The sequence below is a fragment of the Falco naumanni genome, chromosome 3 (assembly GCF_017639655.2).
Source record: "Falco naumanni isolate bFalNau1 chromosome 3, bFalNau1.pat, whole genome shotgun sequence".
In the NCBI taxonomy this organism is placed as follows: domain Eukaryota; kingdom Metazoa; phylum Chordata; class Aves; order Falconiformes; family Falconidae; genus Falco; species Falco naumanni.
Window position 1 is genome coordinate 35,586,567 of NC_054056.1, and position 23,062 is coordinate 35,609,628.

At 43.7% G+C, this 23,062-nt stretch overlaps 1 protein-coding gene across 7 annotated transcripts in view; it reads right to left on the reverse strand.

The window, feature by feature from the left end:
• Positions 1-23,062, reverse strand: part of TSNARE1 (t-SNARE domain containing 1) — a 506,791-nt gene that overhangs the window by 328,117 nt on the left and 155,612 nt on the right. For all 7 annotated transcript variants that reach the window (XM_040587253.1, XM_040587255.1, XM_040587249.1 and 4 more), the window contains one exon: positions 5,697-5,774. In XM_040587253.1, coding sequence (XP_040443187.1) covers positions 5,697-5,774 — 78 coding nt within the window. The remainder of the gene's footprint in view (positions 1-5,696; positions 5,775-23,062) is intronic.

Genomic DNA, 23,062 nt, shown 5'->3' on the forward strand with positions numbered 1-23,062 from the left:
CCAGTGGTGTAACTGACATCTTGCTTTAAAAGCCTTGTACGCTGAATTTTATAAGGCATGCGCTAGTCCTCCGGGCTACGGCACTCAGAAGAGCTCACTGCTGTTGCAGCTGCAATGATTTACGTAAACTGAGAGTTTGGCTCCAGTTGTCTATGCCGTCGCAATCCCTAAAATCAATGGGGGTAAGAAACCATCCTCAGATGGCAACGGAGATGTTATCACACCTGGGAGATGCTGAAAAATCCTTTGCTCAGCCTCTCAGATCAAGGTAATGGGACTGCGCATGGCACCAACCAGTCACAGGGAGTCATGAATGAGCAAGTAACAGGAATTAGAGAGGGAAAAGGCGCATTAGAGCACTCAGATTCTCCATCTGGCCAAAACAGGCCTGATTCCTCCAGTATATCCTCCACTGATCAGCCCTCTAGACAAACCGACCCCTTTTACGAGGGTTATTTCACTTATTTATAAGGCATATACCGAGATGCAGCTAAAAGCTGTACACTGGAAAAAATGCAAAACCTTGATAAAAATAAGTAGGAAAAAAGGCATCAATAAGACAAATTCAGAGAGTATTTGAGCTTCTTTTTGTGGGTTTGTTTTTTTTTTTTTTTTCCTTGAAAATAAAAATCAGCTAAACAAAAAACTCCATAAAACTTGCATTAAGTCAAAGCACTATCAGACAACCTTCCCTACGCTCAACAGGGACAGTCCCCAAAGAATCAGAGAAAGAAGGCAGATGCAAAGAAGAGGAAAAACCTCACCCTACCCCTTGACACTGTTGTAAAGGGGAAGGGGGGGGGGCGGGGGGGGGGGGGAGTCTGTGAGCTCACAACCTGGCAGGAGAGTGATCCAGTAGCACATAAACAGAACCAGCTGTCCTGGCTAAGATTCTTATTCTACACATGAAGATGTTCATTTTCACAGCAGAAAAAGGGAGCAGGAGATATTTATACGTGAGATCAGCCAAAATCAGCTCAGAGCTGCAAAGATCCCCCTTGGCCAGGAGGAAAGTTCTGAACTGTCCAAGAATTTAAATCACCCCAAAGGCTCAGACTTCAGCAAAAAGAGTAGGGAAAGCAAAGACAGACAAAGAGTGCAGTGATTATTACTTCTGTAGTGTTATTCAATCAAAAAAAAAAAAAAAAAAAAAAAAACAAAAAAAAACAAACCAGTGCTTTAAAATCCCAGTACAAAGTTGACTTCTTGTTTCATTAAAAATAGTTCTTAATAGTTACCCAAAACCAGGAAAAATACAGCCGAGGTTGCCCACACCCTCGTATTCTGGGAATCTAAACAACACACAAATAGCATTGGGAGCTTGTGACATCTTCATCATCCCAAGAGGGAGAAGAGCATTCCAGGTGCATGGTTTGGTCTCCAAACACCATGGGGAACCTGAAGAACCCCCAAAAGGCTGCAGCAAGGCAAGAAAAGAAGGAAAACGGGAGTGGTGATTTAATTTATGCAATCCTGTAGACCATTCAACACATCATGCCCAGCGCAAGAGGAGTACAAACCAACCTCTGGTGAGCATCTGCAATGCAGCTGCTCGTTCCTTGCTCAGCCGCTCGCGTGGTGGTACACAAACAACGGCACTGACTTTTGCTGCATGCTCTCAGACAGGACTTACTGAGTTTCCTGAAAAGACCATACAGTACAGCTGTATAGGGCATAAAGGATCAAGGGCATCCTTTCCCATTTTATAACCGTGCCAAATTCTTTACCTAATGTGGATTAGCTCTTCCAAATCTTAGCAGTGCACTCAGCATTCCTCTCCTGAAAAGATGCGCTTTTTGGGAAAAGGCTACGAAGAAGTCACATACAAACTGAATGGAACTGACCTGAGCAGACAGAAAAATAATACGGGTGGTGAAGAGAGCAACAACAGTAGAGTATCTTATGGGCATTTCTTCAACCTAAAAGCACTTTAAAAGGCATTATAAATTCATAGATTCATAGATTTTAAAGGCCAGAGAGAGCAATTCTGATTATCCAATCTGATTTCCTACCATAAAATTTTGTCCCTTCAATCCTACATCAAGACTGTAGAGTGTAGCTGGACTAAAGTATATCTTATAAAAAGACATTCGAATCTTGATTTAAAGGTTCGAAGCAATGCCAAATCCATCACATCCCCTCCATATAGAGTTCTAATGGCTAGTTATCCTCATACAGAAAGATTGAATTTGTCTAGCTTTGACTCCTATCTCCTGATCTTGTTATGTGCGAGAATGTTAGATTAATGAGCCCTATGCTATCTATTTGACGTCTTTCTTCCCAGAGAGGTACTTACACACCATGATCAAGTCCTCTTAGATGTCTCAAACAGAAGTTCAGATGGCATGCATTTTAAAGCCTGATTTGCAGGCTTCAAACAGTTGTCGCAGCTCTTCTCTATACCCTCTCCAATTTTTCAAAATAGTTTTAAGTACAGGCACTGTCATTACCTGCTTCACAGAGCACTCAGTGCAGGTAACTCTTAACAGAAAGCACATCATCATGCACTCTATGCCATCTCCAGAAGAAAAACAAAGACCACCTGAAATTGCTTAAAACCTAATTGAATGGATTAATGCAATTCTAACAATGAATAAAAATAGAAATTGGACCACGGCACTTCAAAAAAGATGCACCACTCATCTTAAGGTCTTCTCAAGATAAATTTCACTACAGTAGGAGTTTATTACAGCACAGAGATGTATCAAGACAGCCCTAACCTGGCTAGTTTGGATTTTAATAGCAGACACAGAGTCACAAGCAGGTTGCAAAATGTCACACTGAGCCCTTGGTTTGACAGCAGAAGTGCTGCTACCATTCATCACTACCATTGTCAAAGTATTAGTGCTGGAGCAACCAAGGTTGATACCTAATCCAGGTATTTCTTTCTGTGTGTTACAATGTGGTTATACACCTGTCCGTAATCCAACTACCAAGGATCACAGTTAGGAGGTCCAAGCTGCCACAGGGGCCCCAAGCTCAGGTCACCACACTGGAGTTTTCTCAAGGAAAATCTCGGAAAAAAGTGGGTCCTGGTGGACACCTAGTTAAACATGAGCCAGCAATACGCCCTTGCTGCAAAGAAGGCGAATGGTACCCTGGGCTGCATTAGGCAAAGCATTGCCAGCACGTTAGGGGAGCGATCCTTCCCATCTGCTTGGCACTGGTGAGGTCACACCTGGAGTAGTTTCCAGTTCTGGGCTCCTTTGTACAAGCGAGACATGGACTTACTGGAAAGAGTCCAGCAAAGGGCCACATAGATGATTAAGGGTCTGGAACATCTCTCCTATTAGGAGAGACTGAGACAGCTGGGACCGTTTAGCCTGGAAAAGACAAGGTGGAATGGGGATCTTACAGATGTTTAATACCTGAAGGGAGGGTGCCATAAGAACAGAGCCAGGCTCATTTCAGCGGTGCCCAGTGCCAGGAGCAGAGACAACAGGAACAAACTGAGATGTGGGATGTTCCCTATGAAGATCAGGAAACACATTTTTACTGTGACGGTGACCACTGGCACAGGCTGCCTTGACAGGTCACGGAGCCTCCATCGCTGGAGACATTCAAACACCATCTGGACCTGGTGTTGGGAAAATCAGCTCTAGGTGGGCCTGCACAAGCAAAGGGGCTGGACAAGATGACCTCCAGAGGTCTCTTCCAACTTCAAATATTCTATGATTCTATGATTTTTTTCCACCTTCTGCAGTGCGTGTTTGTCCTTCACCCCAAGCAATGTCTATCCCACCAGTATCTCCAGTCTATCTCCAGTATCCCAGTGGACAAATACCACTGGCAACCCAAAGATGACTTATGACTTTCAATGGCTGAATTTCTCAGATTCTGCCCTGTGAAGAAAGCTGTTGAACTTGTCATATCCAAGCAGTTTGCCAAAAAACTATGAATAACAAGTGTTTTAAACAACTTTAAAGCCTCTATCAGTAACTCCTCTGACAAATAATGAACAATAAATATTTTTTTTGTGTTTGCATATCTCCCATTTTGCTTTTGACCCATTCAGAATCATCTTGTATGTGCAGTAATTGAGGTTCTGACAAAATACTGAAGAATCATAGACTCATGCAGGTTGGAGGGGATCTCTGGAGGTCTCTAGTCCAACCTTCTGCTAAGAAAAGTTCCACTCAACAGCAAGTTGTTGAGGGTCTTCTAAAGCTCTGAGTATCTTGAGAGATAGAGATCTCACAGCCTTTCTGGGGTCCTGTTGCACTGGTTGAACACCCTGATGGGCAGAGCCTTTTTCCTCACATTGAGTTGGAATATCCTGTGTTTCACTTGCCCTTTGCCTCTCCTCCTTCCACTGTGCACATCAGAGAGGTTATGGCTCCACCTACTTTACAGTCTCCTCTTAAGTAATTAGACACAAGAATATGATTTCTGTTAATTCATGTTCAACTTGTGGTTAACCAGTACTCCCAGGTCTTCTCTTCAAAACAGCTTTATAGCCAGCCAGCACTCATCCTGTCCTGTTGCATAGGGTTATTCCAATTCAAGGCACAAAGGAAAGTGTGAACAATTATTTTCCTTGGGCAGCTGCACAACTTCATGGAGCCTACATTGCTTTCAGGCCTTCACCTTCTGGGACAGCAGAGAGCAGCAATGAGGCTCACAGTGCTTCTTGGGGAAAGGCACATCCATGTTGCAGGAGGTCCGGAGCTCAAGGTGATGATAGCTGAAAGTAAACTCAAACTTACCAATCCATTCTAGTCACAGAAACATTGGTGCTTGAATTCTCCTGGCAGATGGACCATACACAACTCCTCTAAAGAAGAGACAACTATGTTTTGGAAGTTTTACTTCCCATCCTTCTTCTAGCAAGGATTCCTTGCTACAAGGACCAAGGCCTTACCTCTGGGACATGTGGGGGAATAATTACAGAAATAAGAAGGCAGTAAGATCCTTTCTTTATACCTAGGCCAGGCACTTCTGTCGCCCAGCCAGTCTCCATAGACACAGAAGAGAGTAGACAGAGAAGCTGTCCAGGTGATTCAGAAGCAATTTCAGGGACCACTGTAAAATCAGCACCTGATAATTTTAGATTTTTGTCTGATACTAGTGTATTTCAGAACTGAGATACCATGACATTAACTACCATTCTGCAATGTTAGTTTATAACTGTGTGCAAAATACATCCCTCCAGCCCAACACAACAAAACTGATGAGCCAGAGCATGTCTCCAAAGGGGAGAAGTACTCTGTATCTCTAGGGTCCAGGGATACATGAGCAGGAATAGCATCCCTGCTCATTTTACAGAATGAAGAATAACAGAAGAGTTTTGGTGTTGGTGTTTTTATAAGGGAGATAGATGTTTTGCAAGCTCATATGCCAGGCTCTGAATGCAGTAGTGCTGCAACACATTAGAAAATGAGTCTGGCTTGTTCCACCTTTCTGCGCTCTAACTCCCTATTGTAACAGATGACACAATTAAAAATAGAAAAGGATATGGTCTCAGCAAGGATTGGAATATATCTGTGCCTATTTAATGGAACATATGGTGGAATATTTTTACATCTTATAAAGAACTGTGTATTGGACATGTGCTGGTGCTTGTGAGATGCAGCAGCAGAAAAAAATGTATTAATATTTGCTCCCTGACAACAGGAGCTGCCATACACCACGTATATGCACACGAGTTATCAGCAGGACAGCACACAATTGACTAGGAGACCTTTCATTATACGCACCATTGGAGTTAATTCGGAAGACATTGGCTGAAGTCTCCTGAAAAAGTTCCTGTAGTTCGCTGGGATCAATCTGGGTGGCTGTGAAGACAAAAAAAGGAGAAGATATATTAATACTGGGGACCACAGATCACTTTGAAAGGGACTCACCTCCCAGCTGATCTTTTGAAGGAGGATGCAGGTTTTTCCTCACTGCAGAAATTCAGCCCCAGTATATGGCCTGATGTAGCCTTACACCATATCTAATCATGCCGCTGGCACTGGACAGGCAAATACCTACCCCAGCACCACCAGGACAGTAAGGATGATGCTGCAAAGCAGCAGACATGGCTCACATGGATTGAGACAGCATTTGTATGAATTATTAGCAATTGGAATATAAATTATTTCTGCTCATTTATTACATGGAAGTATCAAAGCCACAAACGAACGAGAAACCACAAGCACAACAGCACGGTCAACCATCGCTTTCCAGAGCAGGAAGGCATGCCAGTAGGTCCTGCCTTCTTGAAAGGGAGGAAGCAATGAGCAGAGCGTAACTGCTCTGTGGGCTCGAGGCTTTTGGGGCAGGAGGGAGATGGGAGCCCAGCTGGGTACTCCACACATTCATCTTCCAGCCCCCAAGAGAGGCTTCCCTTCTTCCTGGCAGCCCAGCTGCAAGTGTCAATGAGTCAGTGCCAGGAACTGCTATTGGCGTTGCCCAGATGACCTCTCAGCTTCATGCCCAAGGTCCCACTTTGGCCAAGGTACCCAAACCTGCTCCACATGGAGAACAATGAAGTGAGGATTTGAATGTTGTAGGGCTTTGTGGTTTGGTGGTAGGGTTGGGTTGGTTTTGTTAGCTTCATTTCCCAACTTTGAAACTATCCAGGGCTCCTCCACAGCTTCATCATCCCCAAAGAAGAATTTATATGAGTTTGGACTGGGCTATATTACAGAGAAAGGATGCGTGGTTTAAATAAGCTTTAAACAGGTGTTTGGCTTTAGATTGGCAATAGTCACCAGAGCAACAGTCATTTACATCTGTGTCTTTGGCACCAGCTTTACAATAGATTTTCCTGCGGTTTAGCCCTATTCTGCCTCCCACCCAGGTCAGCTTTTGTACGTTTCCCAGAAGCTGCTCTTAGCTGAAACTCTAGTCAAGTCCAAAAGCACTGCAGGTCTTGTTCACCCAACACACTACAGTCCATTCCAGCAGCCTCTGCTATTAGCAAGCTGCTCCTCTGAGCTGAAGCATTACAGAAACTCGAACAGGAGCTACAATTCCTAATTTCAAGTCAGCAGACTGTAAGTACGACATATCCTGCATCTCTTCACCAGACTTCCCTAAGCTGGGAATATACACCATACATCCATGCTACTTTTGGAAGATCAGAAAGTCAGCGAGGGAGCAAGATGAAAACCATGAATATTGAACAAAATGAGAAGCCCCTTTGATGCATTGCTCAGGTTAGTCCTGAGGACACATCTCCTGGTGCTTGAGAACCAGCTCCACCTCCAAACAGTGCAATTGGGGGATCTTCCACTGCTCCTCACACATCTCACCCACAGCAACACTCATGAGACAATTCAGCCCTGTAAGAACCATAAATAAAGTCTTGGATCAGTCTGCCACATTGACACAAATCCGGGGCATTAAACGGTGTTAAATACAAATGCACGACGGATCATTGCTAGAGATTTTCCTGCTCTTCTCTTCCTGCAGTTCCTCCTAGACCAGCTGTCTGAGACACTCCTTTCCTTTGCTTTATATATAAGGCTATACAGCACGAGAAATTAGCTTGGGTTTACCCATCCCCCAGGAATTACACTTGTTACTAACAAGATCAAACTTTCATTAAATCACTGGTAAAAGAGCAGCACAGGACAAGATTTTTAGATCTTCACAAACTGCGTTGACCCCAGTTTCAGGAGGTTTTTTTTCCAGGATTTTCAGTGTGCCAGCATGCTTAGGTTTAGTAATTCCAGAGGATGGGCGGCCAGAACATGGCTTCAGCTTGGCTAAGTTTGCAGATGCATGCTGAGAGGACTAGTCCACACATTTTGTGATACGATTTTTTTTGGATGGATGTGAGTTTTTTTTGTGGGAAAGAGAAGGGTTTATTTACCTATTTATTTCCATTCTTTCCTTAGAAATACTGAATTTGTCTCAAAAGATTTTTAGCCTGGCTCAGTGACCCTGCGTTCATATGCACTTAGGTACTTTGCTGAATGAAGCCTCAGATGGACCACGATGCAACCAAAGTAAGGGCTGGAAATCCTTGATGTCCTGAATTACAAGCACATAGCTAACAATTATATTACATGAAATCCCCCCAAATAATATGGACTGCAGACTTCAAAGTGTTCCCACATGTGAACACTCCTGCAGATTCACAGCATACAGCAGCGACCTCTGGGAAGTCACTTAAAATGCCAAAAACACCCCAAAAGCAGAGATGAAATATCCCAAATGTTGCAAAAAGCAGGAGAAATACCCATTTAATTGCATGAACTATGCACACCTCAGCTTCAGAGTCCCTGCAACACCATGAGAAAGAAACACTGAGTAACACTGTGCTTTCAGGGTTGGTCCATAAAGATAAAAACTACCCAGAAATACAGGTACTTATTTAGGAGGGTGGGATTTATCCAGCCCTCCCTGGGGAGACGAATTTGCTTACCCTATATCCCATTTCCCCAATGGAAAAAGAGGTAAAATGCAGTAAGACAATGTGTGAGGATCATACTCTGAAGACGTGGAAATAAACTTTTTAAGCTTCAGCATATTTATTTGAGTCAAATGCAAGAGGACTGTGAGATGATGAACTCCCCCGTGAAGGCCTGAAATCTCAATCCATAACTGTCTAACAGAGCACGCCATATCACCCCCACACCTCAAATAAGTGTATTGTCATTTAATTTGCAAAGGCAGGCGCAACCTTTGGACAGAATTTCCAAACAATTGCTTTGGGAATGCAATGATGGGAGAAGAGCATACCTGAGAACTGCATCAAATCTGGCTTGCAGTTTCCTGCCTCTGGACTTTTATTTCATGTTACAGCATGCTGCCAGTTCTGGATTTATTTTGGTTTTGGTTTAGGAAATAGAATAGTAACAAGGAGGTTGCTTTAACTGCTCTGATTTCAAGGTTACACACATCAAGCAGAGATGTAACTATTCATGGAGATTTCAGCAGTTCAAGCAGACAAGCAAAACAAATTACAAAACAGCAGCACAAAGCAAAGCAAAAGTGCATCTGTACTGCCAAGCTAAATGAAGACATACCAAGACTGCAAAGAAAAGTGAATGTGAAGTACATTTGTGTCCAATAAAGAATTAAATGTCTTTGACTATATCCAAGTGAGTGCTAAAATATTATGATTCCCCAAGAAGGAGAAGTTTGCTGATACCCAGTAAATACTTTGCATGCCCCAAGGCTAACAGAGTTCAAGGCCACAACTGGGAAAAGATGACTTTTACTTACACTTTGGGTCCTGAAAGCTGTGAAGGTTTTGCAGTGGATGTGTTACAGAATCCTACATGCAAATCATTTCTCCTCAGCTTCCTTAACTAAACATTTCCACAAACATTTTTACAATTTCCATTTCTTTTCCCCATTCGCTTTCCAGAAGAATCCTCTTGGCAAGAGGCAGGACAACCCAACTTTCTCTGCTATCAGCTCAGCCTTCTCCCACCTAGCACGTACTGATGACCTGTTGTATTTATTACAATTGCTAAAGCTTCAGCACCTAACATTGGCACTTCTGATATTTAATTCTTCTTTCTTTTACCTGAAAAGCTACACAGAAACTCAGGTAGGTGCCACAAATGGAAAGGATGGGCTTTTAAGTACCTGCTCTACCAAAACAAAGGGTTTTCACACATGCTGTGGCCAACTGCAATGAGAGCTCAGCTACAAATGTGATGTTAAGGAACTACACAGCCTGAGTGTGGTGGGTTGACCTTGGCTGGATGCCAGCTGCCCAATCACTCCCCTTCTCAGCTGGACAGGAGAAAAAAATAAGATTAAAGGCTCATGGGCAAGATAAAGACACGGAGACATCACTCACCAATTACCACCACAGGCAAAACAGGATTAGCTCCAGGAAACTGATTGCCAGTTAAAAGTCAGAGTAGGGTAACAAGAAATAAAAACAAATCTTAAAACACTTTCTCCCCACCCTGCCCTTCTTCTTGGGTCAACTTCACTCCTCATTTTCTCTACCTCCTCCCCCTGAGTGGTGCACAGAGATGGGGAATGGGGGTCGGTTCATCACACCTTGTCTCTGCTGCTCCTTCCTCCTCACACTCTTCCCCCACTCCAGTGCGGGGTCCCTCACACAGGAGACAGTCCTCCGCAAACTTCTCCAATGTGAGTCCTTCCCACAGACTGCAGCTCCTCATGAACTGCTTCAGTGTCCTTCCCACAGGGTGCAGTCCTTCAGAAGCAGACATCTCCAGCATAGGCTCCCCACAGGGTCCACAGGTCCTGCCAGGAGCCTGCTCCAGCATGGGCTTCCCAGGAGGTCACAGCCTCCTTTGGGCATCCACCTGCTCTGGCATGGTGCCCTCCCTGGGCTGCTTGTGGGGATCTGCTCCCTCGTGGGCTCCGTGGGCCGGGGGCACGGCCTGCCTCGCTGTGGGCTTCATCACAGGCCGCCAGGGAATCTGTCCAGTGCCTGGAGCAACTCCTGCCTCCTTCTGCACTGACCTGGGGGGCTGCAGGGCTGCTGCTCTCACATGCTGACTCATCTCTCTTGGTTGCATAGAGTCAGCTTCTGGCATCTCCTCACAGAAACTACCCCTGCAGCCCCCCCACCCCCCACCCCCTACAAAATCTTGCCATGTAAACTCAATACAATGAGACAGAGCCACCACCTTATAACCCAACTTGCCACAGTCCTAGAAATGCATGTATTGGGTTTTCAATGGGGTTTGTTTTGCTGTTGTTTATGCACTTATTTTAATTATCACACCAAAAATCCCTTTCCTTCACAAGAAAAGTAGCTGCAACCATCACTGCTGAAAATACTGTCCTATCACGAGATGTGGCATATGAAGGCACAAACCCCAAGTGAGATCCCCCATTACATACATGAGTGCTGGTTATATACAATCCCTTACCCACCCAAGTTCTGCCCTGGAACATGCCTACATGCAGCAAAGCCCCTTTGCAGCCAGCTCACACCCCACCGAGCTGTTTACTCCCCCCGTGCTCACCTGAGGAGCTCTCTTCTTCCCAGATCAGGATTTAAGCTGTGGGGGGCTTTGGGCAGCCCCTCATTGGGAGGCTTTGGGCAGCCCCTCATTGCAGACAGGTGTGCACAGAACTGATTTGCAGGTGAGCTCAGAGAGCCAGACTGAGTGTGAGTTGTTTCCTCACTACATTTTAAGGCATCATCACTCTGCAACCTGGCACCCAGACAGTGAACAAAGCCTTTTCTCAGAAAGGGTCCTCACAATGAGATAAGTGCATGTGAGCAGTATGAGATATTCCTTGTCTGATGATGCTGACAGTACACTAAGAAGGGTCAGAGAGAGAGGAGGAGGAGTAGGGGATGCCATCACAGCCAAGCTTTGGTGCCTTCTTCATGCTGTTAACCCTTCCCATCTTGTCATCCCAGCAAACTGCCTCAAAATAAAACTTGACAAGAATATGTGTGCTAGTAAATAAAAGAGACTGAGGGAACAAACCATGTTTTATTGTTAGCTGGCTGCCCAGCTCTGTATTGCCAAGACAAGCCAAGGAGCTGTTTCGGGCATAGTTTACCCCAGAAACTGCTTCCTCTAGACAAAAATCAGTGAGACCACAGCAGGTTTAAATGCAGACACACAACACCATCCCACAGCTTTCTGCTACATTATCATAGAATCACAGTGTCAGTTAGGCTGGAAAAGACCTTTACCATCATTGAGACCAACCATTAACCTAACACTGCCAAGCCCACCACTAAACCATGTCCCTAAGTGCCACATTTACAAGTCTTCTAAATACCTCCAGGGATGGTGACTCCACCACTTCCCTGGGCAGCCTGTTGCAAGGCTCGACAACCCTTCTGGGGAATAGATTTTTCCCAGTATGCAATCTAAACCTCCCCTGGCATAACTTGAGGCCGTTTCCTCTTGTCCTACCACTTGCCACTTGGGAGAAGAAACCAACACACACCTCATTACAACCTCCTTTCAGGTAGTTGTAGAGAGTGGTTGAGAACCTTAAAAATCCATACAAGCATTACACATGATTTTTGCAACGATTATTCCAGTGGAGATTCAGAGTGCACTGATTTCCATGTTCCAATGCTATTATAATCTCCAATTCATCACATGTCTGTCTACAGGAGACACTTACGATGAGTACTGGCCAGTGGAGGGATGTGGTGCTTGGAGCAAAATACAACCTTGGAACAAAATATAACCTGGGAGCTTGTGGTCTGCTTCCTCCCACCCTGCTCAGGAAGGAGAAAATGCTGCTGATGCACGTGGCCATCCCTGGGCCTCTTAGGCTCCGTGACAGTCATTAGCTCCAGCCACCACCAACAGCAGTTGTGGCAGGGGAAGGAGAAATCCAAGCAAGCTGGCAAGAAATGTCTTTCAGTTCCTCTTTAAGACAAGCCAAATGCAAAGCCTGAGCAGGCTTATAGGGTCTTGTCTCTAGTGATCTGGATATAATTAATGTCCAAAGGGAATAGCTAGACATCCAGGACAACATGCATGGTAAAGTCATCTACAGGAACATCCTTTCGCTTAAAGTTAATGAAAACTGCCCATGTTCCCCACGTTAATCTTCCTTGCCTATTAATTATTTCACACTAATTTGAAGCTCCTAATGGCTTTTCTGCAGCCAGGTGAAGTCAATTGCCTCTCTGAACTCAATTTTGTAGCAAACCCAAAATAAATCAAAAGTTGCAGAAAAAAAAGAGGCAATAATTATGGTAACTTCAATAAAAAGGGAGAAGAGGAAAAGCAGGACAAGCACTCAATCTTTCTACTTACAATACTTAATATGGCTGTAGTAAAGCAGCTCAAAAGCTCAGAATTGCAACGCATTTATCCCCAACGCAACACCAAGAGCTATGTCTGTGTTCTGTAAAAGGCAGCCACAGATCTCCTGCATCTGCATCTTTGCTTCTTTGCAAGCTTTAACTGAAATTATAACATCATCCTTTGCTGAAGAAACTTCCAGCATAAAGTACTTTGTATCAAAACTCCTCTTTTGTACCATGAAACTCCTGCAAGGAGTAAAATGCAGGTAGGGAGCAGCCTGCTCACTATGATTTCAAACCATCCACCCCACAGCCTCAGTTTACCTCTCTCAGTAAGGATGAAGCACAACTGCACTCAGCCCTGTGGCTTAACCCCTTCACAACCCAGCTGAAAGGGTAAGTCTCACCCATCACGCACCTTGTTCCTTCCTAAGGACCAGGGGAGCCATTGCAGGGCTTCAGTTCCCCCCCTTGAAGGCTTTTTATAGCATTGACCTTGACCTACAATATCTGAGAGAGTAACTCTTTAGTGAAGACTATGATCCACAACAAAAGCCATGTGCCTCTGACACTGGGAAGTGAACTCAAGGGAAAGAAAAAGATTGACTTCTGGCTGCTGGCCCAAAAGTAAGAGGTTTGTTCTAGAACAAAATGCTAATCATGTCTTTAATTTAGCTTTTCCACCACAACTGACATAAAAATGGAGAGGTGGAAGAAGATGAAGGAGGCAAAGGGGGAAAGACAAAGAGGCAGATCGTCATGGGAAAAAGAAAATGCTACAGAAAACAGACTGGCAAAAACTGGCGGATGTGCAGCCACCTGGGACTACAGGACAGGCAAGTCCTCTAGCCACCAGTACTCAACAGCTTCCCAGGGTGCTCCTCCCTGTAGACTCTGTGGTGTCTGATCCCATGCTTTGTACCAGTCCTCAGTCTCTTCCACAGTGAGAACACTCTTTTGGTCTTCAGCTGCCTTTCCATTTCATACAAACCCTAGGAACCTCATTTAACCTCCCGACCTCTGCTCTTCTGTTGAAACTGGTCAAAAATGCTTCAGCAATTACCACCATAGAAAGGATTGCCAGGAGCTTGTTTGGACAAGGCCCCTTTCCTCAAGGAAAAGAGCTTAAAATAGAAAGGGAAATGACAGGAAGGGAATGAAAGAAGCAGCATTGTGTCTAATGTTGCAAAGTTGCTTCTGGCATGCAAGCTTAGGAGGTTTTTATTTTCTCCTGTTGATGTTTGAATGAAATAAGTGATAAAGGGAAATGTAAGCAAAAATCACGCTCATCAGGCAACATGCTTTTCATCAGCATTGAAAAACGTGATGTTGTTTCACATGGCGATGCTCTGAAGCCTTTTGCTACAGATTTGTGCAGTGACTTGTACAAACGAGCAGGGTCTCCTCAGCGTGGCCACAGCACAAAGAGGGGGCACCACAGGGATTAACAAATGGGATGAAGCTGGTGTTCACAACAATCCTCTTCCAACCCCCATTATCACACAATGGGATCAGGGCACTGAAGAATTCCATTACCTATGGGTTCACTTGGGGTCTCTGTTTGCATTAACGTTTACAAACTCCTGTTCATTTTTTTTATTTTATTTTATTTTTTAAATCGCCTCCCTGGTTTGGCCAAGTTCTCATGAACATACAAAATAAAATTTTCCTGGTTTTAGAAATGAAGCTTAACCTGAGGGCATCTCAGCTGTAAGGACCTGTTTTGTCCCAACCATCTGAAAGGGTGATGTGTTTAGGTAGTGAAGTACCTGCCTCCTCCTCCTCTCCCCAAGAGAAAACTGAGAAGCAAGGAGGTCTCACCCCACAGCTTTGTCTTTAAGAAATACCTTTACTCCCACTTTACCTCCCCACAGATCACCAGCAGAAAAAATACAGAGAAAATGAGAGGAAAAAACCCCACATCTACTTTTTCTCTGAAACACTTACCACAGCTATAGCAAATTAACCAAAGGAGACAAATTTTACAACTTCTAAGTCAAGTGCAGGGCCCAAATTCAACGAGTGGACAAGACCAAGGAGGTAAAGCAGGCAGGGGGAATCATTTCAGGGTGGTAAGGATCCCACCTAAGCATGCATTTTTTTTCTTGGGCTCTGTGGAGTTTCAATAGATTAACCTTTTCAAAGCCTCTGAGATTTCTGCTTTAGTTAACAAGTCCCCAGAGGAGGAACTACAGTGCATGGTGTCCCCAGCACAAGTGCTCCTGGTAGAGCTAGTAAGTTTTAACTGGAGTTCAGCATGGCTCTTTCTTGGAAGAACTTAGGAAAAATAAAGAAGCTATAACTCTATATACAATACATATCTCTGAAAGGAATAATAAACATGGAGCTTGTCCCAAGCGATAAAAGGCTATTCAGACAAAAAACTTGTGCAGGTGAGGTCTAGGGTGGTGGGAACAAAACTTTGCAGCTTGGCAAGTGTCTGCTCTGGTGGCACAGGAGGCATCACCAGGGACATCCCAGGCATGGAGAAGCACCCTTACAGAAATCAAGAGAAGGTAAAGGGCGAGCATTAACTTGCAGTGAAAGTCAGCCTCAGAAATTAAAGAAGATATAGACTTAAGACATTATCTTCTCCATGACCTAGCTGAGGAAAGCGGCTGAACGTAATCTGTGCGCCTCCATTTTACACCAACCAAGAGAGAGGTTTTTTTCGTAAGCCACTTGGATGGAGCATTATACCCAGGGGTGCTCTGCCATATTCCTGTCCTCTCTGCCCTACCCTGAGGGAAACCTCCCCCTGCAACTCTAAACACAGCACCAAATCCTCAGCCACAAGAATGCAGATCTGTGTAAACCAAAGAAGTGGTTCACAGAGAACAGGAAACATTAGAGGGTGCTGAGGCACTGGAACAGGTTGCCCAGAGCAGCTGTGGATGCCCCCTCCCTGGAAGTGTTCAAGGCCAGGCTGGATGGGGCTTGGAGCAACCTGGTCTAGTGGCAGGTGTCCCTGCCCATGGCAGAGGGGTTGGACTAGATGATCTTTAAGGTCCCTTCCAACACAAACCATTCTATCATTCTATGATTAGTTGTCTTTTTACAGTGCAATCAAGATTCAATCAGATTTGTTTTGCATTATTTCTAGTTAAGATGCTCTTATTCTCCTGTGTTTCTTTCTTTAGCATATATGCAAATAAGAAACTGATGAAGAAGAAAGCAAGGAGACGCTCTAGGTGCGTAGCTAGTGCTGGTATCCCCTTTGCCTGGTAGCTAACTCTGCATGTCCAGGAGAGCATGACTGCAGACAGTGCCAGCGTGTAGGGAGCCTGGCCAAGGTGTGTTCAGCTTTGCTGAACCACTTCAGGCTCATGTCCCAGAGGGTAGATGTACATCATCCTCTACAGCAGTCATCAACGAAAACAGCCCTCAAACCCCAACCACACAGGATAAAAGGCAAGTGAGAGAAATATCCAAATAGTTCACCAAGAGAAGATGTTGGCTGTAGCGCCAACCCCAAGACACACACATTCATTCTGCCCCCACCAGGCACTGACCCTTGGCCAAGCGGAGCGGTGTCCTTGGTGAGCACTGCATTGTTCCATGCAGCCAGGCGTGAGCCATAGCAGCCCTGCTCTGAAGGCAGGCTTTGTGCCTGAACGGCAAAGCTAGGACCAAAAGCCTGGAGAGGCTGCGTGTACAATCTTGACTAGGTGCAGAGAAATCCCACGCTGCATCAGAAATGGCATCAGAGCAAGCTGCTGGCATGAAGCGTCATCCAGAAGATGGGCTGCGTCACACAGCAAAAGCGGTGAGATGAAACAGGAATGCTGGACAGAGGCTGCTTCCAGCTCACGGGCTGGGGGGGACAAATATCCACAAAAACCTCAACAAAGTAGTCCCAACCAACCAACAGACTTTATTACATTACTACCCTACGAGTTCATTTTAATTTATTATTACCAAGTTCCCTGCTTCTGCAAGGACACTAAAAATACGGAAGATGGTTTCCAGGAGCAAGTTACAGCTTGTGGTTTTCTTCATGTTTTTTCTTCTCAAGCTTGTTGAAGATGCTAGAAAATGAACGGTGGCCTGTAGTACAAAACGTGATAGTTTCTGTGTCTGTATTAAACCATACCACTGCTAAAAAAAAAAACTGTTTTCATCCTATACTCCCTTTTTAGGCAACAGAAAAAAAGTTAATAAAATAAAAACAACCAACTAAACAAGCAAACAAACAAACAAACTGCCTTCTAATTTCTATGAGAAAAACAGCAGCTCTTGTTGATTTAGTAGAAGGAAATGCCAAAGACTCACAAGACTGTTACTGGAATGAAAAGCCCATCATCACTTCAGGGTGGCTAAGGGTGATCTGAAGGTCAGGCCAGCTTGGCAGCTCATGGGAAATGAGTCGGTGGGATTCTCAGTTCTGCTTCACCCGCTCAAATCTATATAAAGTTAATAAAGTAATTCAGAGAATTCCTTCCACCACAGCCAGCCACATGGGCTGAGGTGCTCACAGTCGGGACTATCAGGGAGAATGTTGATTTTCAGTGATGGTTAACTGCAAAACTGACTGAAAATTGTAAGCAAAATTTTATGAAGAGTAAGTGCAGAGCAGAACTTTGCAATGGATTAAGATGCTTCTAATTCTGGCAGAGTAGAATTTTGGCTTTGGTTGGAGAGTTTTACAATTAAGAGTTTTTTTCCATTTTTAAGCAAAGGGGAAGCAAACTCTAAAAGGTTTTGCATAAATCTGACATATTACCAAGACGCAGTTAAGTAACTTTTAAATAAAACAAAGCACTTTGATTTTTTTAATTTTTTTTTTGCTGTTAGTGGATTAGGAAAGAGTTATAAAAAGACAATTCATTTTTGATTGAAATAAATCAATGTACTGGAAAATACCAATTCATTTGCAAAATTTCCTTATCGAATCCAATTGCTTCCTGCTTTCCAAGGTGGAAAGTCTAATCATGTTCCCTTCTTCATGCTCCAAAGCAGTAGCATTATGGCAGTGCTGGCCTGTGTATTTAAAAGGATACCCAAGTAATTTTTTTTTAAAAAAAGGCAATTTAAGATGTCTAACAGTTTTGCTTTGTTTGGGTTTTTTTAATGATGATGCGATTGGAGTATATAAATGAAACTTGAGTGAAAGCAGGTTTTTGTTTGCACTGCTATATTCCTAGGACAGTCTGTAGTCCTGTGCTAATGCAAACACAGACACCAGCGCCAACAGTATGTGAAAATGTAAAGGCACTGACTGAAAAACAAAGTGGAAAAGATTCATCTTACACTCTTACACTGCCCAAACTGTTGGGAATGCAATGTGAAAACAGCCAACAAAAAAGATGAAGAATCCAAATATTTTTGAAACATCGTTATTTAAAGATTTATTGCTGATATAAATTACAAAATACTGTTTTTATTTTTAAAGTAGCTCTTAATCAGTCTCTCTTCTGGTCTTATTAATGCATTCAGCACTAATTGCCTTGGAAAATATCTTTTAAAAGATCCAGGCTATTAATGATAAAATGGAGATTTTTAATTTCTTTTTCTTCTGATTAAGTCCATGAGATGCAAGGAAGTGGTATCAGAAAAATCAGCCATACAAATGAAATACAGAAATCTTTAAAAATATTACTTTACCACAGCTTTCCAGGTGAAAAATCCAGGTAAATGGGTATTTTTTTCAGTCCTTGTAGATGATGGAGTCTATAAACAAAATCCTGAAATGCAAACTCAATTACCAAAAAGACCCCCAAAGCATACTAAACAAAAGGTTAAACAAAAATGAGTAAGAATGTGTGATCCCAGCAGACAATATGTATAATTCAGAGGTTCCAGGATTAAGATGAGTCACTAATCTAACAGGAACAATCGTGGGTGACACTCAGGTGGAGACAAACAGTGCGGTGGGAGAAGGGAATGCTCTCCTTGCTGCTCTGACCGCTGGCACCTAACGAGGTCAACCAGCCCCTTGGCATTTGCAAGTCCATACAGAAGAAGAGTTGTAGGAGGACAGGAGCGCACGTGCATGAAAACTCTGCAGGAAAAGGGTGTGATGCTAGACCACCAGGTTTGCTCCAGAGTCAGCCATGCTTGTTCCAGTACAAGGCTGAAGAAGCTCTAGTGTAGAAAACTTTCTTTCCCATTTCCTTCCTCTTCATCCCTGCCTTTGCTGGTCAGGACTAAAATTTCAGACCATCTCAAGGATACAGAAGACAAGCTGCACTTGCAGTAAGTAAATGCAACATTCTTGGAGAGTCCTTGCAGCATCATTGAGAGCTGTATGAAGAGTTTTTACAAACCAGAAACCTCAGAAAATGAAATGAGATCTGGGATGACAGGATAGCAGAAATTACAAAAAACAAGACAAAGTGGATGCAATGGGAAACAGCAATGGAGCAATGCAGCAGCTGGCATCTAGCTACAGGGAAAAAAGAGTGTTTTGTGGATGGATTGCAAGTGCTGGAGATGATTTTCACATTCACAACAAAAGTACCAACCAATTCATCCCCCTCTCATGGAGAGCTTCAATTCCCCAGCAAAAAAGGAGCAACATAACTTATCAGATGTCCTAAAGATAAATGAAAAAGGCCAATACACCTTTTGCCATTTATTGGTAGTCTTTATTTATGTGTTTCAATATGAAAACTTACTGATAATTTATGCATGATAATCTATTCACCTTCCCAACATTTACTGAATGGAAGAAAGAAAATTACTTGTTTCCCTAAGATTAATCATAATAGAAACCATCTGTCTCAAGGCACTAGCTAGCTCTTTTGGAAGAAATCATAAAACTCAATACAGGATTTTATAATCCATATGTACAAAAAAACATACACCATTCAGGGAGGAAGATGAAATACCATCTGCCATAACTTCTGGAAGTCTCCTAGGTTTGTTTCTGTGGGACATTGTATGCAGATCTGCTTCTCCATGGCTTATAGGATCTGCAGGTGGTCAGCAGAGGTTGTAGCAATGGCCATAAAATGTCCTCTTTCTTGTACAACTACTGCTGTAGCTATTCACTGAAAAGACTAGAACAAAAAACATAGGCTGTTCTCTCTCTGGGATTCACATGGACCAGATTTTAAGTTCTCTGACCCTAAGCAAGTCACTGGCAAGCCTTCATATTGTTTATTGCTAGTGAGATGGTCAATGTGGGCTAAGATCAAAGAATAAGTCTTTTATTTTTCATATAGAGGCACACTCACTCAGCAACAGTCCTTCCTCATCTACTAAGACAGAAGTAGAGGGGAACATCACCTCACTGCTATTTGTTAATTAGAAAAAAAAACCACTATACTGTTTCAAAGACCACTTCAGGCATAATCTGGTGGACCTGTTAATGTACAAGGCAACCTCTAACCCACGCAGAACAACACAGCCCATGACTGTGCTAAAAAGTAAAATAAAAATAAAAGAGAAGTCCATTAGAACTTTATGTAAAGCTACAGAAGAAGTGTAGTTACCCCAAGTGTAAAGTGATTTGGACAATTAAATTTATATCCATGCACAAGAGCGGGGAGGACGGGACAGGGGGATGACGACAGACAGACATGATTGCATGGGTGTTAACTTTTATTGCAGATTATTATATCACCCTCTGCACCTCCACGAAAGCAAGAATATGCTTCCCCTATGGGTAAAGCAGTAGCATGTGCAATGCACTGGGGCTCAGCCCAAACGTGCAGGAGGACTGAGCCATCCCCAGGTGCATCTGTGCATTTGGTTGCAAGACAAAACCTGGCCTTTTGCTATTTAATTCAGCAGAGCTTTGCTCTCATTCTCAGCATGACTCATTAAATATCTGCACACCAGATTTTTCTCTTCATCTAGATCGAAAAGACTCTCTTATGTACTTGAACACAGACTTTCTCCCTTTCTTCCAAAATAAAAACTGAGACATGGGTTGAAGTATTTGGGGTGGGAAAAAAAAATCCACCACACTGAGATACTGATGAGTATGAGAAAGTGGAAATGACAGGAAACTGATGAAGAAAAGGCTGAATTAATTTTTTTAGACAACTGGTTTATTAGCTAAAGCATTTTGGTTTAGGTCAACAGGTACAGATGCCAAACTCAGTAAGTGGGTTTTCGCTGATTTTTTTTTTTCTTTTCTTTTCGGACGAAAATACTGTGTATTCTCAAAAGTTGCCCACATTAAAACCCCCAAAAGAACAAGAAAACTAGAAGACATTTTTTCTCCAACTATCTCAGTCAGTGCAACTCTTCTTTCTTTTTTCCATTTTCAGATAAATTCTAAACATATTTACCATCCATAAGGAGAAAAAAAACTTTAAAAGTAAACAAAAATCAGTTAATTGCATCACCCCACCGAGTACCAGAACCAAGGCTCACACAGAGAGAAATACACATACAAGACACAGCAAAGTGGTGAAAAACAAAATACATCTGAAACATTTTGGGTCCAAGGGCAAAACTCTTGGAGATGCACAACCTCCATGGGAGCTAATTGTTTTGTCCCTTTGGAAAATCTCCAGGGATCCCAAAGCAGACATTCATTTTAGAGCTGTAGCAGTCATTCTGTTAATAAACCTAAGAATTACTATTTTGAACTCTTCCATGACCCTCTTCCTCGTGTAGCATCTCTTCAAACATCCTTGCAAAGTGCTGCCATCATCTCCTGACATTCCTCCCGTGACTTTTTGCTGCCACTGAGGTCAAAGAAACCCTTCCTCATGCACACTCCCTATCAAACAGTATGAAAGACTTTACACCCTCATTTTCTGCACGCATACAATCGTTGCTTTTTTTGTATGCCATTATTAATGGTAAATGTAAACATGCTAGCAGCGCATTGCCAGCAATGGTTCTCTGGATTTTCGTTGACGTCAGGATTGCTATAATAAAATACAATGTTCTAGCAGAAGAAACAGGACTGCTGCCAAATCCCTGCTCCCCCATGGTCCCTTGTGCTGCTGCTGCATCAGCCAGTGTTAAATAGTTGGGCACAAGCAGCTAGAGCATGTTTCTAGACTGGCTGGGGCAGGGGGTTTATCCATCCACTAGCCAATACCAGTCACTCGACAGGGACCTATCTCAGGTGCCTGTCTGGAGATGCTGGACTGCCTTCTCCTTTCTCTCATCTCCTTCTGCCTTGTTCTCCTTTCCTTCACTCCCTTAGTTTCTTACTGAATGCTTTTTCCACCCACCACTTCTGAAGTCAGCAGCAGCCACCACCATGCAGCTTTCATGAAGCAGCTCAGGGACACTGAGATGTGCCACATCCCCCCTTGGACAAAATCTCCTCCTTGCTGCTCCTCAGGAAGAGTAGGTTGAAACCAATGAGCCCCCCAAACTTCCTCCCTCTCTGTTGCCAGGATGGTGCACTCCCAGTGCCCATATTCAGCTGCAGCAAGCTTCAGCCCATTCTTCCACTTGCTATCTGGACACGGACTTGAGCAACCTGGCCCTGGTTGAGCACAGAGGTTGGACTATATGACCTCCAGAGGTCCTGTCCAACCTCAACCATTCTATTGCTCCTCAAAAAGCCCTTCATCTTCCTCATCAAAAGAAATACTGCTGGAGATCCAAGGATGAGGGTGCTATAGTCTTCTTTTGTAATCATATACTGACTCCCTTCCTTCCACCCCATTGCACTATGCAGAGGGGACAGGCACTGGGCAGAAGAAACTGCAGCAATTGGGCTACTGCTCGAATGGGTAAAATGGTGCTCAGGGGCAACCAGCGATCCTGAAGTGGCAAAAAGTTGCCTCCCACAGACTTTTCATCATTTTGCAGCTCCCAGGTGTTATCCTTGCACCAGCCCCCCTGGGTGGCCACAAGACAGATCAAGTTGACCAGGTGGGGCACATGGATCTGCTGGGAAAGGAGATAGATGCTTGGCAGACTGACTTTGCAGCTGCTGAGCATTGGATGAATGAAGTCCAGGAGAGCATGGACAAGACCACACTGGGCTTGCAAAAGTCACAGTAGCCAATTCTCTCTGAAAACAGAAAGTATCTCCTGTTGGAGACAAAGAAAAAACTCCTGAGGGTCTTGAAGTCTTGTGTAGAAGGTAGGGATGAGTCCCTAAGTACCCATTCCATTCCAATGAGTTCACGGTCTGGTTGGAAAGTTCATCATCTGGTAGCTTCCCCCAGAACAGGTGGAAACCAGAGTCTGGCAGTCTCGCTCGTACTCCTGTCCCACTCCCTGCAGGGTGCTAATTCCACACTTGAGATGGTTTAACATCCCCCAGAGATCTGAGGAGGTCAATCAGCACTTCTCTTCTAGTTCATTGTAATGAGCAGCCCAGGCAGTTAACATCAGTTAGTTTAAGTGAATTGATTTTATCTGAAATTCCTGCTGCTGCCTTCATGCCTGCACACACATTGTTACAGCTTCTATAATTAGAGCACACTAAGAGAGAAGCAATTAGTAAGGAGAATGACAACTCTAAACCACATCTTTCTT